This window comes from Syngnathoides biaculeatus, chromosome 1 (assembly GCF_019802595.1).
Source record: "Syngnathoides biaculeatus isolate LvHL_M chromosome 1, ASM1980259v1, whole genome shotgun sequence".
In the NCBI taxonomy this organism is placed as follows: Eukaryota; Metazoa; Chordata; class Actinopteri; order Syngnathiformes; family Syngnathidae; genus Syngnathoides; species Syngnathoides biaculeatus.
The window spans coordinates 14,340,291-14,354,670 of record NC_084640.1 but is presented as its reverse complement, the minus strand read 5'-3'; the positions used below and the strand labels follow the sequence as shown (position 1 = coordinate 14,354,670).

General features: G+C 45.0%; 3 protein-coding genes across 7 annotated transcripts in view; all 3 read right to left on the bottom strand.

The window, feature by feature from the left end:
• Positions 1-5,733, bottom strand: part of atxn1a (ataxin 1a) — a 47,322-nt gene extending 41,589 nt beyond the window's left edge. For 4 of the 5 annotated variants that reach the window (XM_061820294.1, XM_061820321.1, XM_061820331.1 and 1 more), the window contains exon 1: positions 793-1,079. The gene's annotated coding sequence lies outside the window, so the exon portion shown is untranslated. Of the gene's footprint in view, positions 1-792; positions 1,080-5,675 lie in introns of those variants that run through there. The other variant, XM_061820314.1, reaches the window with a different exon arrangement.
• A 727-nt stretch (positions 5,734-6,460) lies between these two features.
• Positions 6,461-9,169, bottom strand: LOC133501095 (zinc finger protein 501-like). Its single transcript, XM_061820545.1, has 3 exons — positions 8,689-9,169; positions 8,321-8,519; positions 6,461-7,639 (listed from the first exon to the last, which is right to left on the bottom strand). Exons 1-3 carry the CDS (start codon positions 8,876-8,878, stop codon positions 6,973-6,975), a joined length of 1,056 nt encoding a protein of 351 aa, XP_061676529.1. The 5' UTR covers positions 8,879-9,169; the 3' UTR covers positions 6,461-6,972.
• Positions 9,170-9,567: 398 nt separating this feature from the next.
• On the bottom strand, positions 9,568-14,362 carry LOC133501102 (class I histocompatibility antigen, Gogo-C*0101/C*0102 alpha chain-like). The gene is given in 5 exon segments (XM_061820557.1): positions 9,568-10,207; positions 10,307-10,396; positions 10,469-10,777; positions 11,226-11,517; positions 14,172-14,362. Coding segments are annotated over 4 exon segments (732 nt in total). The 5' UTR covers positions 14,217-14,362; the 3' UTR covers positions 9,568-10,207; positions 10,307-10,310.
• Between the last annotated feature and the right edge of the window lie 18 nt (positions 14,363-14,380).

The window sequence follows — 14,380 nt, the reverse complement described above, 5'->3', positions numbered from 1 at the left end:
AGTAATAAATGTGTAATTACATTAAAAAAAAAAAAATTAAGACGATGTGAGTGATACGCTAGCACTTGGGGCCGGGAGTAGTGCAGCATAAGGGGAGGGGGGGCAGGGTGAGGGAAAGGAGGGGGGGGGTGTACAAACAGAGTAAAAATAGCCTCGCTATCACAGGCTTCCCCACAGTCCCGTTATATAATGGCCCGAGCTGGGATGAATGACATCACGGGTAGTCTCGCAATCGCACCGCCGCGAGTGTGTCCTTTGCACACTCACACACACACACCACACACACACACAAATAAAACACCAGCGGATAGTAAGTAGTCGTGCATTACTAGTCGTAAAAAAAAAAAAATGAGCGATAAGCCCCGACGGAGACACGTCAAGCAAGCCGGGAATGAAATCAGCTGCTCGCCTTTGCGTGTCAACACACTTCCGCGATGGTGAAACGCAGATTAATGAAGGGGGGGGGGGGAGAGAAATGCACACACACAAAAAAAGGTGATATTAGCACAAATAGTGAGTTGCACAACGATAACTTGACGAGGCGTAGTTTGAATGTAGCTACGAGTGCTGGGGGGTGGGGGGGGGGAGAGAAAGAAAGAGGCTAAAGTGAGCGAAAGGAGTGGCGCAGTTCGAGAAGCTCGCAAGCCGGGCGGACGCGCTCCTCGCTCGGCGAAGACTCGCGCGGAGCACCGGGAGGGAGCGCCGGAGCTCGCTCGCTCGCCCCGCCGAGCCCAGCCGAGCCGAGCCCCGGGCGGGGGAGAGCGAGCGCCGCGCGTCGGCGTGTGTGCTTACTGTCAGCGCCGGCTTTTCAGGCTGCGGGTCCGTCCCGAGCGCCTCTCTCCTCCCGTGTCGTCCTCGCCTCGGCTCGGTTCGAAGCGCCGACCGCCACCCGCCCCCACCCCCCCCCCCTCCCGCTCCGCTCGCTCTGCTCCGGGGGCTGGCGGGCGGAAAGCGTCCGCTCTCCCCTCCCCGCCTGCTGATGTCTGCGGCGGCCGGCCCCCACCGCCAGCACCGTGACCGTCACAGAGGCGCAGCAAGTTCACGCGGCGAGCGGGCGACTCGCTCGACTCAACTACTCATGCACAAAAAAAAAAAAAAGTAGTAAAGACCAACCCTGCACGCGCACGCGCACGCGCGCGCCCGTCGCATAAATGAGCTGCGTGGAGCGTTCCCAATATTTGGGTCACCTCATATATGCAGACCGGGGACAAAAATACATGCGGCTCAAACAGGGACACTCGCGGCTTTGAAAAATAATATTGCACCATTATCACTTGACCTATTTCTTTTATTTATTATTATTATTTTTTTTTTAACCATTATATAAATATACAGTCATGTTTGGATGTTAGTTCAAATTTTTCCAATTGAAATCACAATGACCGAATGTTCTAGTTTGAGCGTTTAACCCTACAATTGATGACTTTATGTATATTTTATTAATATATTAATATTTTTAGAGTGGTTTTCCCAGTCACTGATCATTCACCGAAACATTTATCACATTATTTAAAATTATTACACGCATAGTATTTCATTTTACGTCAATGCGCGAATTGAATTTTATTATTTTTAGATTGTAATACAATTTTACTCACCCTAAGTCAAAACTTATACAAAAAAAAGGATCATTTGTGTAATATTTACATCCAAGCAGGACAATAAACTAAATTTTAAAAATCCGTACCAACGCGCTAAAGACGCTAACAGCCGATAGACGAATGCAAAACGGCAAAAAACAAAAAAGAATGAAATTATTTTTAATTATAATATAATTTTGATTCATTTTTTTAACCATTCTTTATCAGAAGCCTCACAAGTGAGTAGTTTTTACCAGATTTGAGTATTTTATTTGCATACAAGCAGGGCAATAAACTAAATTTTAAAATCCGTACCAACGCGCTAAAGATGCTAACAGTCGATAGACGAATGCAAAACGGCAAAAAACAAAAAAGAATGAAATTATTTTTAATTATAATATAATTTTGATTCATTTTTTTAACCATTCTTTATCAGAAGCCTCACAAGTGAGTAGTTTTTACCAGATTTGAGTATTTTATTTACATACAAGCAGGGCAATAAACTAAATTTTAAAATCCGTACCAACGCGCTAAAGACGCTAACAGTCGATAGACGAATGCAAAACGGCAAAAAAAAAAAAAAAAAGAATGAAATTATTTTTAATTATAATATAATTTTGATTCATTTTTTTAACCATTCTTTATCAGAAGCCTCACAAGTGAGTAGTTTTTACCAGATTTGAGTTTTTACTAACGAGCGCTAATGTCCTTAGCGAAAAAGCTATCGAGCGGGAAAAGCGAACGGGGAGTCGGGTTATCGGTGATGATACGAACAACCACTTGGGGGCGCTGAAAGTAATTTTGCTCTCATTTTCCTGGCACACAAAATTGTCGCCTTTGTTTTCGAAGATTAAAAAAAAAAAAAAAAAGATGATCGGTCTTTATCGGAAATAAATAAAAATACTTTCCAATGTTTTGCGGTTGGAGGCGCGCTGTTGGGTCCTTTAGCTTTCTGTGACCTTTGCAGTCTTTTGAAGGCGGCGTGTGATTAAATATTCATCGGCGGAGCTCACACTTTGTGTGTGCGTCATGACTCGGCTCGGTGCCGAACGGTCCTCGGTTCGATTCCGTGCCCTGCGCGTCGCGATTCGGCGGCCCAAGCGGGCTGAACTCCCGAGTCTGCCGTTGAATTGCTATTAAAAGGTTACAAAAATGGGAAACGATAGTCGTGTCGTCACCCGTAAATACGTTATCTTTGCCGCTTATCCTCACCAGGGTGGCGGGGAGCACCGGAGCCCAACCCAGCCGTCAACGGGCAGGAGGCGGAGTACACCCTGAATTTGTTGCTAGTCAATCGCAGGTCATATCATCATGACAACAACAACAAAAAAATCCCAAATTTTATGGATTATCTCTCTAAAAATAAAAATTGAGATGAGATGAATAAAATGGTAAACAACTCGAAATTCATATTTCCCCAGAAATTGAATTTTAAAAATTGCATTTCAATAGGAAATAAGAATAAGAATAACCAAGGTATTGCAAATTACTGCAAACATTTCAAGCAGACACGGTGAAAATATTTTTTAAAAATATTAATATAAATTACATATTGCAATTGTCTCATAAATGTCATTTTCCATTTCACATTTAATAATAATTGACTTGATTTTCCAGTTTCAGCAATAAAAAAAAAAACGTGATAAAAATGGCTTGACAGTACTGCAAAATTGCAATTTCTTTTGAAACGATAACTAGATTAAAATGTGCACACACACACACACACATATACACGCATATATATATATATATAAACACACACATTATTTATTAATTTATTTGTTTGTTTGTTGTTTGTTTGTTTATTTATTTATTTATTCTTCCATTAGGGGTCGCCACAGCATGTCATCTTAAATGAACATTCATATTTTGTTTGGCGCATATATAGTATATATATATATTATATATATATATTATATATATATATATAATAAGTAGATGAAGTTTGACAAATATGTTGCCGGCTACGACGATGTGACGTATTAGCTCAAATCGCACAAACAAGCGGCGCGTGGGCGCCCTCCGGTGGCTCGTGGAAGAATCACCAAATGGAACGTTCGATTTGGGCGTTCAAAGCGTTTACAGCGGACTCGTTGAAACCCGTTACGGTGCATTCACCGCCTAGGAAACATTTGTATTTTCCAACCCCGCCGCCCCGCCCCGCCCCGCCCCGCCCCACGCGCTGGCCCGGCACTTCTGCAGTTGAGTCACTCAGGCGAACGAGGAGTTTGGCTGCGTTTTCGCCGCGCAACGCTCCCGCCAACCGAATAAAAAGGGGGCTCGGCGTCGACGGCGGACGCCCGGCCCGGCTATCTTTCGGCCCGCTTGCGTTCTCACGCCCAGGCGGCGGCCACGAGGGGAGAGGGGCGAGGATTAGGATGTTGAAAAAGAACGAGGGAACGAGAGAGAGAAAAGAGAGAGAGAGAGAGAGAGGACAGGACGCCTTAATCTGCGAATTAGGCGGCCGCCAATTGAATCAAGCTGTTACGCGGAACTTTTTTGGGCGAGTAATCCGCGGCGAGAAATTTGCATTCAAAGGCCGGATGAGCGCTCTGAATTACACACGCTTACGCGGTGACCTTAAACGCTTCATTACGCTTGGAATTTGGTTTCATAAACGCCGGCGCCTCGCAGTAATCCCGCGGATACGCCGCGACGTTGCCCGCCCGCGGTGATGGCCGAGATACGGACGCACTTTTATGACTATGAGTTTGATCGGATACGACTAAAATAAAGGAAAATTGCTCAGCGGCTGGGGAGGCACGGCACCACCTAGTGGCGCTTTATACGTATTGCCAATCTTTGGCCTATCTCGTCAACATAATTATTAATCATTCAACAGTGGATTTGAATGAATTCAAGTATTTCATCCATCTATCCATTTTCTTCGCCGCTTGACCTCACAAGGGTCGCGCTGGAGCCTATCCTAGCTGTCAACGGCCAGGAGGCGGGGTACACCCTGAACTGGTCGCCAGCCAATCGGAGGCCACGTTAAACATAATTACTAATCATTCAACAGTGGATTTGGATAAAGTCAAGAATTTCATATTCACATATTTATTTGGTCACATGTAGTAATCTAAATGTATACAGGATTTTTAAACAATGCATGTGAATGCATGTATCCATATGCACATTTTTATAATTATTGGGATTTTTATTTATGGTTACATTATCATTTCAGCATTTTTTATTTCATTTACATTTGTTAATATTTAACAAGTATTAATAATTATATTATTTTAGTACATTTAAATGTAATTTAATTTATTCAATCAATTTAATTTTATATTTCAGAATTTTATATTTTTAATATCATTGTTATAAAACGTATCATTTTGAGGATTTATAATATTTTGTGTTGTGTCATCATTATTTATCATTGTATTAATCATTTAACAGTGGATTTGAATAAATTAAAGAATTTAATATTCACATATTTGGTCATACACACACACACACACACACACATATATATATGTATGTATTAATTTAAATGTATGCAGGATTTATAAACAATGCACGTGAATGCATGTATCCATAAGCAATTTTTTTATAACTATAGGGATTCCTATTGATAGTTATATTCTGATTTCATAATTTTTAAATGTAATTTATATTTGTTAATATTTAACAAGTATTAATCATTATATTATTTTATTCCATTTAAATAGTTTATATTTCAGAATTTTGTATTTTTAATATTATATAAAATGGATGATTATGAGGAATTATTATATTTCATCATCAGTGAATAAGTGTTATTTTAATGTTAATATTTTCTATTTGGTCATCTATTGTCAATTTAATAACTGTCATTATGATTACATCCTCACTTAACTTTATTAAAACTAAAATACAGTCGTACGACTAACTACTGTCAAGACCATTAACGCTGAAAAATTGATATTATTGATGAAAATATTCCAAGCTCGAAAGAACATTAAGAAACATATATTTTAAACTTTAAACAGGTTGCCTTGCTAAAATGATAACATTGTAAATATATATTTTAAAGCAACCTCATAAAGAAGGAAACATGGCAACTAAAAAAAAAAAAATTGTAAAAAAAATGGAAAAGAAGAAAAATTGTACCACTTTTGGGGGCTTCTATTTGAGCAACTTGTTGCCATCTTCCACTTCCTGCTCTGCGGTTATCGCGACATTTCTCCTTTTGTTCGCTCACTGGTGGCAACTGACAATAACAATCATCATAAAAAAAGAGAGAATTATAATTTAGAAACGCACAAACATGCGAGTGGATTTGACAAAAAAAAAAAAAACTTGACTCGAGTGTTTACGAGGGCCTGTTGTCATGTGACTTGCCCCCCCCGTCCTGCATATGGCGTCCTAGTACTCCGTGGCCCAGTTGACAGCTCACGCCGAGCCAGCACATTCCGCATGATTACTACTTGTGAGGCTGCGCGTCCCCCATTGGCTGGGCCGCCTTTTGACGTCGGAGCCCCCGGCGGGGAGCCAATGAGGAGCGAGCGGCCGCAGAGGGTTCCGGGCAGTCGGTGCGCCCTCTGGCGGCCACGATCGGAAGTGGAAACGAGGCAATATATATATATATTTTTTTTTTTAAAGATTGACATGCATTTATAAGCATCTGTTTGAAAATAGCAACAATGTTAAATTACACCCAAAAAATTTTGATCTTTTTTTACTACATCATTTTTTTGATAATTAAATCAACCTCGCATGAAATAAAATTGACAGAAAGGAGTCAAATTAAACCCGTTTTTAACACGACGCCATATTTGATACAAATCGATGAACATATTCCATCCAGTGCCCTCCCCGCTTCTTCCTCGTATTTATATTTTTATGATTAATATGCGACAAGTAGAAGAAAAAAAAAAGCACGCTCACATGAACACTCCCGATAAAAGAACCTGTTTATTTGGTTACAAAGTATTGAGTACACGTTCCAACAGCAGCTGTATATGAGGGATATTGTATTACAATATACATAGTATACATAATTTTACAAGATTATTGTCTTTTCTTTTTTTAATGGTGTTACAGTCCACCATTTCCCTCCCCTAACCATCCTTTGTTGGGACTTGCTGGAAAAACTTCAAAACTTTTAGTGTTCAAGGCAAAGGAAGCAATAAAGGTCTCGCTTTGGCGCCACCTCCAGGCGACGGAGCTACACTGCAATTAGTTTCGTTTCGTTTAAGTAGCGCGTTGCTGCCGTCTTGTGGCATCAGCAAGCAATTACAGATCTTTTCAGGGCAGATTTCTGTTGATCACAGTAGAATAGATCAATTAGGAGGCGTATAATTAATTTTGAGGCGGTCCGAGGGAAAACTGCTGTACCAGTCCGCCGAATTTTAAAAGTGTCCCGCCCGGGGCGGCACAAGCGCTCGCTTCGAGCAAATCGCCGGGCTCAGGCGCACGGCGTCTGGTCGCTTTTTTCGCCCGCGTGCCGCCTGGTGTGCATCGACAGGTGCCGCTTGCGCGTGAACTTGTTCCCGCAGACGGCACACGTGAACGGCTTCTCGCCCGTGTGCGTCCTCATGTGCGCGACGAGAACGCACTTGAGGGAGAACCTGTTCCCGCAGACGCTGCAGGCGAAGGGCTTGACGCCCGTGTGCGTCCGCGAGTGCGCCGTCAAGTGCGAGCGCTGGCTGAAGCCCCGGCCGCACATGGAGCAGCTGAACGGTCTCTCCCCGGTGTGCCTGCGCATGTGCGACAGCAGGTGCTCCCTGCGGCCGAACGTCTTGCCGCAGACCGAGCAGCTGAAGGGTTTCTCGCCGGTGTGGATCTTCATGTGGCGGCTGATCTCGTAGCGGTATTTGAAACTTTTGCTGCAAGTGGAGCACGCGAAGGGCTTCTCGCCCGTGTGGCCTCGGACGTGTCGGATGAGGCTGTCCTTGCGACTGAAGCTTTTGCCGCAGAGGGAGCAGACGAAGGTCTTGTCGCCTTTGGGCGCTTTGCCGCCGCCGGCCTTGGACGCTTCCCCCGTTTCGTCGCTGTCGTCCGTCTCGTTGCATTCCGACGGCGTGTCCTCGCAGTCCGACGGGCTGTCCGCCGGGGCTCCCTCGCTTCCCGTCCTGAGATTGGGGGCCAGAAAATGTCCTGTAAATTTCCCTGGGGAATCAAACCTTTAACCACCAACAGAAAATACGTGTTGGAATTTCTTGGGAGGGGTACAAAAAAAAAAAAAAAAAATCAACACCTCAGCTGGGAGGCATCCGGGAAGCCCCCCGAACCAGATGGCCGAGCCACCTCGTCGGCGCTCCTCTCACGCCGAGGAGCATCGAACCCGCACCCCTCCCGGCGGAGGGCGTGGCAAGCGTCGTGATTGACGATGCGCCTCGCGCCGAACGCAGTACGGGAATGTATGGAACGCCCTTCATGCTACAATTATGGCGTTTATGCGATATCATTCTCTACGTAGTAAGCGCCGCGCCTCCGTTTTGCGACCTCGATACGTGACGGACCTTTCCGGGAGAGCCCTTAAGCTCCGCCCCCGTTAGCCATGTCCCACAAGCTTCCAAAACGGCGACTGTACAGAACACGTTGGAAGTGGATTCTCCATCGCGTATTCCAGATGATATTTTTTCGCCAAACGCGTCAGACTCGTCCAAGAAAGTTCTACAGAGAGATCTCGACTGTTCCACGCCAGGTTAAGTGCACGGAATTCAGATTTTGGACAGGTCGGAAAGGTCCTTCCCCTCCAAAGCGCTACGCTTGCAATTTGCGCATTCCCGATTCCTCGCCGCGGGGCCCACCTGAGATGCGACCACTGACCCTCCTCTCCCTCGTCTTCGCTCTTCACGTGGAACTGGGTGACGACGTCGGGCTCCGGCGGACCCTCGACCGCCCGATCTTTCAGGTCGGGGGACTCGGGTTCGTCCCCGTCCTCCTCCTTGACGCTAGCGGGCTCCTCCTGACACTCGCAAAGGACTTCTACTGGACATGGCCGGATGTCTGAAGATCACGTGAGCACATGCACATGACGTCATACACCTCGGACGTTACACTTGCACATAAAATGTTGAAAAATAGATTTTAAAACCCTGCTAAAGATGATGGGCATTTCAGGTCCTTGCGGAATCTTTTAGAGTGAATCGTGTTTGCGTCCTATTCGTTCCCAAACCTGCGGGGTCGAAGCCGACCGGAAGCTCGCGGGCGTCCAGCAGTCGCCGCTGCCTCTCGATCTCCTCCTTGGAGCGGCAAAGTTCCTCCTCGTACTCCGCGAGCGTCCGTTCGAACAGTCTGAATATCTCCTCCACGGCGGCATTGAGTCGCTCGCTCACCAAAGCTCTCAGCATTCGCACTTTGCACATTTCCGAAAGAAAAAAAAAAAAAAAACGCTCGCTAACTTCCGGAGTTAGCCTCGCGGCTAGCGGGCTAGGCTAACCAGCCCAGCATCTACTTTTATGCGAGCTAGGGGCACAAAAAATAAATAAACGCTGGCGTTTGGTGTATTGTGAGCAAATACTGAAATAGAGAGACTGAATACGAACAAACGTGATGATTTGGAGCGCTCAGGTCGTCGACATGATTCGTGTTGCGTCAAAAAAAAAATAAACAAAAGAACTCTCGATTCCATTTCCTGTTGATTTTTTTTTTTTAAATGACACACGGGTTCTTATACTGCCACCTGGCGGACCGGAGTGGAGACCAGTTACGAGCGGGCACTTCGCGTGGATTTCGCACCCAGGAGAGAAATGTTGACAAAGAGGCCCACAAGGTCCGAACGCCAAAAAAAATGAACGACCACGTGTGGCACCAAATGTCATAAAAAAAAATTTATAAAAGGGCGATAATTTTCAAAAATGTTCCAAAAAAAAAAAAATGTTGCGCAAAAATATTACACTGTTCACACAGGGGGGGAAGAAAGTGTCAATATTATGACAGGAATTATCCATGTTGTTTCGGACTAGTGACGATTCAACAAATTATGGATTGAAACACTCTTTATAAAAATATATATATACATACACACACACATAGGCTAGTTTTTATTGTCCCACACATTTTTTATTTCAAACTAAACAAGTTTCTACATTACACGTATCCTGTAAAGAACTTCACAATAAAATTCAAAGCTGGTATTAATAATCCTCGTTCATTTTTCCCACCTTGTCCTCACACTGTAACTATTTTACAAGGACTTACATGGAACACATACAAAAATCAAAAAGATGTGAATAAAATCTGTTGCGTTTGTTTTACAGAGGGACTCTTTTGTAGCTACGTGAGCTCGGCGCAGACGTCTTGGAAGTGTCGCGGTGCTCGCAGGCGCCTTCAACCGACGTCGGTCGGAAAGTTCCAAGTTGAGCAGAGCAAGATGGATGATTGTGTTTAGTTAGTTAGTTTGTTTTGTTAACCCTAACCCTAACCCTAACCTGAACTTTCATGTCTCGATTGGCCACAAATGTGCCACAGACATCGCACTATGAATTAATTTCTAGCTATTCATCTGACTGATGGAAATAAAGAAGAAACCCTCCTCAAAGGAAAGCGAGCTCATCAGCTCAAACGAGTCTCGCCGTCCTCTTCAATCTTCACTCTTACTTAGAACTGCACTTGGGATAAATCTTTAACTCTCTCGCCACTCGTGTGCGAGAGTGAATTTCTTTTTATCGAACATTTAACACCTGCGTATTTGGCTGAAGAGACACAAGAGACGCAAAAGTCCAGTCACTTGCGGTCACGATGGGCACAAATCATCCCGACAGAACCGACGTCGGCGTCCCTCCCCTGCTCACCTTTTTAAAAACGCTTGATGACGATGACCAAGACCGCCAACACCAGAATGAGGAGCGCCAGCGGGGTGACCGGCACCGTCTTCCTTCTTTCTACCTCATCGCAAAAAAAAAGAAGGAAGCGCATGAGTGAAGGTTCTGCAGGACATCCAAGGCGTCGCTCACCTTGGATGCGCCTCTTGCTGCGGATGTTTTTTCTCTCCAGCTTGGTGACGATGTCGTCCTTCACGCCGGACAGCCGGAACACGCAGTCGTAGCGGCCCTCGTCCCCGTCGGCCACCTCCGCTTTCAGGTCGACCGTCATCTGGAAGGTTCCGTCGGGGTTGCGGAGGGTCTCGCCCGTCTCCGCCTCCTCGTGGAGCTCCTCGCCGTCCTTCCTCCAAAACAGGTCGGCCGCGCTGGGCTAGAAACCCGTCGCGTGGCAGGAGACCGGAGAGGACGGCGTCTTCTGGAGGAGGGACACCGTGGGGAGCTCTGCGGGACCGGAGAGACGTGGACACCGGGTGAGAGGAACAATGATGGGCACAACAAAAGATGGAAAGAAAAAGTTCAACGGAACATTTGGGAGGGGCAAAGAGGGGAAAAAAAATGTGGGAGGAAAAAAGATAGAAGAATGTGAGAGGAGGAAAATATGGAAAGAAAAGAAATTGAACAGTGTGTTTGGGAAGAAAGTGTGGAGGCAATGGAAAGAAGAAACTACGGGAAGAATTCAAATTGGAGAAAAGTGTGAGAGTTGTTGAAAGACTGAAAAACAAAAGATGAACGTGTGAGGGTGGGAAAATTGAGTGAAAAACGAAGGAAATTTGAGAAAAGATGGATGGATGGATGAAGAATGTATGAGAGGAAAAGAGCTGAGGAGGAAGAGTGCGCCTTGTAATGGCGGCGATGTTCCTGCAGGGGGCGTGTTAACGAGGGACCGCACCTGTTCTCATCAGGAAGTCCCTCCCATTGGTCACATGCTTCTTCAAGTAAGAAGGACAAATCTCGGTGAAGTAGTGCTTCTGGTTTAGATTCCAAAGTTCATCGCTGTCCCACTTGAGCTTGGTGACGAATGCTTGTGGATGAGCTGCGATCCATCTCATTTCCTTCAGATCCAACGAGATGAAGGCTTCTCCGTCGTAACCGGCTGGGATTTTGTTCATCCGGTCCTGCTTGGCTTTTGCTTTCGTAGTGCGAAATCGGAACGTCGTCAACATAACCGACCTGAAAGTATTCTGGCATGTTTGGAATTTGAGAGGTTGCAGTATGGAAATACTTGAGCGAAAGAAAAACCAAAACAATGAAAAGTAGGATTACTCGTTTGTTATCTGGCCCCAAATCTTACATTTCTCTTATTTGAAAAGACTTCGTCTTCCGTTGAAATATTTGAACGTCTTTTTGGAGAAAAGATTTTGATTTTTTTTTTTTTAAAAAAAAAAGCTACAAAACATGCAACTTCTTTTCTTATCATTTAAACGCTTCAATATTTAATCAAACACATTCTTACACACAAACGTCTTCATGGACTCGACGACAGAAGCTGAAAAATATGATTTCCAATACTTTTGTATCACAATAATCAAGTTGAAATGATGCCCTTGCTAAAGAAATGTGTCCTTTATCAAAGATGTTTTTTTTTTTTTTTTTTTTCGGAAATGGAGTAAACATTTTGGAAACTTGGGTTCTGTTAATGAATTGATCAAAAATGATGAATAATCGGGAAATGATCTTTCCTTCTTTTTGGCATGAAAAACGAAAGCCCAGCGATTATATTCGTTTGATGTGTACTTGTTGGATTTTTCTTTTTTGAACAGTATTTTGAAATGCTGGCTCCTTCATTCCAGTGACACCTTTGACCTTTGACTTGACGGTGGAAGAGTTCCACTTCCATTTTTTTCCGTCTGGCAATGAAGTCATCAAATTCTTTATCAGCCAAAGCATTATTTTATCACTTGGGACACTCACTCACATCCTGCTTGTCCACGCAGTAATAATATTCATCATATATTTTGTGGACTATGGCCCGATCGGTCTCTTTGAACTGCTCCCTTTGCACAATTGTCATTGCACCGGTGGAGAACGGAACCGGGAACGGGTCAAGGCACTCTGTCCCAGGCGTAAGCCGAACGTGGGGCGCTGACACACTTATTTCAACTCTTTCCGATTCTAAATGAAGAAGATTTGACATCTTGCGCGACTCTTTGGACGCGCCAACCCGCTCACAAAAATGCTGGTCGCATTGCAAAACCGGTAAAATTGCCAGGTCGCTTTCTTTGCCCGCAAAGTGACGCCGACTGCGCCACGGCAGGTGAAAGGCGGAATGAATCGCGAGCCGGGAAGACACGCTTTCCATCCTGGGTGTTAAAGCGTTGACCTCGCAGTTCTGACGTCCCGGATTGAATCCCGGTCCCGCCTGTGTGGAGTTTGCGTGTTCTCCCTGTGCCTGCGTGGCTTTTCTCCCACATCCCCAAAACACGCAACATGAATCGGACACTCAAAATTGCCCCTCGGTGTGTTTGTGAGTGCGGCTGTCTGTCTGTCCCCACGTGCCCTGGGATTGGCCGGCGACCAGTTCAGGGTGTACTCCCCCTTCCTGCCCGTCGATTTTTTTTTGAGAGGAGAAACAACAACAAAAAAGGTTATATCAGCTTTTAAGTCGAGGAATATGATGTCAAATCTTCTTCATTTCGAATTGGTAAGAGTTGAAATAAGTGTGTCAACGCCCCACGTTCGGGTTACGCCTGGACAGAGTGCCTTGACCCGTTCGCGGTTCCGTTCTCGACGGGTGCAATGACAACTGACGCCTCCGAGGATATTGCGCAATCCGCGTCGCTGACCAATCAGAGGCCAGAGATCTGCATAAACCACGCCCCTTGTTGGCGTCCGCCGTTACCTCAGACAACGTCGCATGGTCCAGTATAGCTTTTGTTAGCGTTTTATCGCGCATTTTGGGTTCTTTAACAATAGATATGGTTAAGAGGCGCAGTACGAAAAATGCCTTCGATGGATCAAACTTTGTGGAAGACCGCGTCATCGATTGAATCCATCTAAAATCAACCGGAACAGGTATGTTTGCACGAAGGAAGGTAAGCCCTATATTTGATTTTCAATACATGTCTCTAATAAATGAATTTAGTTTCAAGGGTCTTGAAGTCACAGCACAAACCCAATCACGGGTTCATGCGTCGCTTTAAAAGGATGATGGGAAACGCAGTCCTAGTTGTTTTTTATGATTATTTAAATATGACAGTGACCTCTTGGCAAAGCGATTTCAGCGATCTGTAAATTGAACGTCGAGCTTATTGAGGCCTGGCAGTAAATACGACCCCAAATGTGCAGTCAGGACGCACCACGAGGTCGCGCGCGAGTCCGAGCCCAGCACGACCCCGCCGTCGAATCTATGGCGATGATTGTTGTCTGCGGATCGAAAACCATTTTTTTAAATATCTGGGATTAAAAAAAAAAAACATGTAATGTCAAAGAGCACCTGCCACATCAACTGTGAAAGTCAAAAATAAGAAGTCAATCTTTTTGTTAATGGCAACTGACTCCAACATTGCACCGTTGTAATCACCACAATTTTATGTCTGAAATATATATACTTGTTTTTTTTAACATTATACTTGTAAATAGTGTTATGCTCTCATATGTGGGGAAACTGTCAGCCACCCCCTTTTGGTGGACCAATTACTGCTTGAAAGGCAAAATACGAGCTTGGAAGACGGAACACGCCACCAAAACCAGTTTCCAGATCCAGTCTGATCACATAAAAGTTGCAGTCTGGTCTCAAAGTCAGTCCAGGGAAAGCAACTTGAAATCAGCAGAGCTGAAAGAATCAATGGAACTATGAATGTGGTGTATGCGTGCGTGGGTGCGTCCGTGGGCTCACCCCGGTTTTCACCTCCCCGCACCGTGCGGCCGACTGCCCCGACATGCCGACTGAGCCTCGCGCTGTCGTCCTCGCAGGCGCACCGGCCCAAATCGAACTGAAATGCCGAGTGGGCGCGTTCCGGCGGTTCGAACACGAAAGTGAAAGTTCTCCTCGCGCTTTGTTTCGTCACTACAAGGCGGGGCAGGAAAACGAGCCAAAATCCCGAC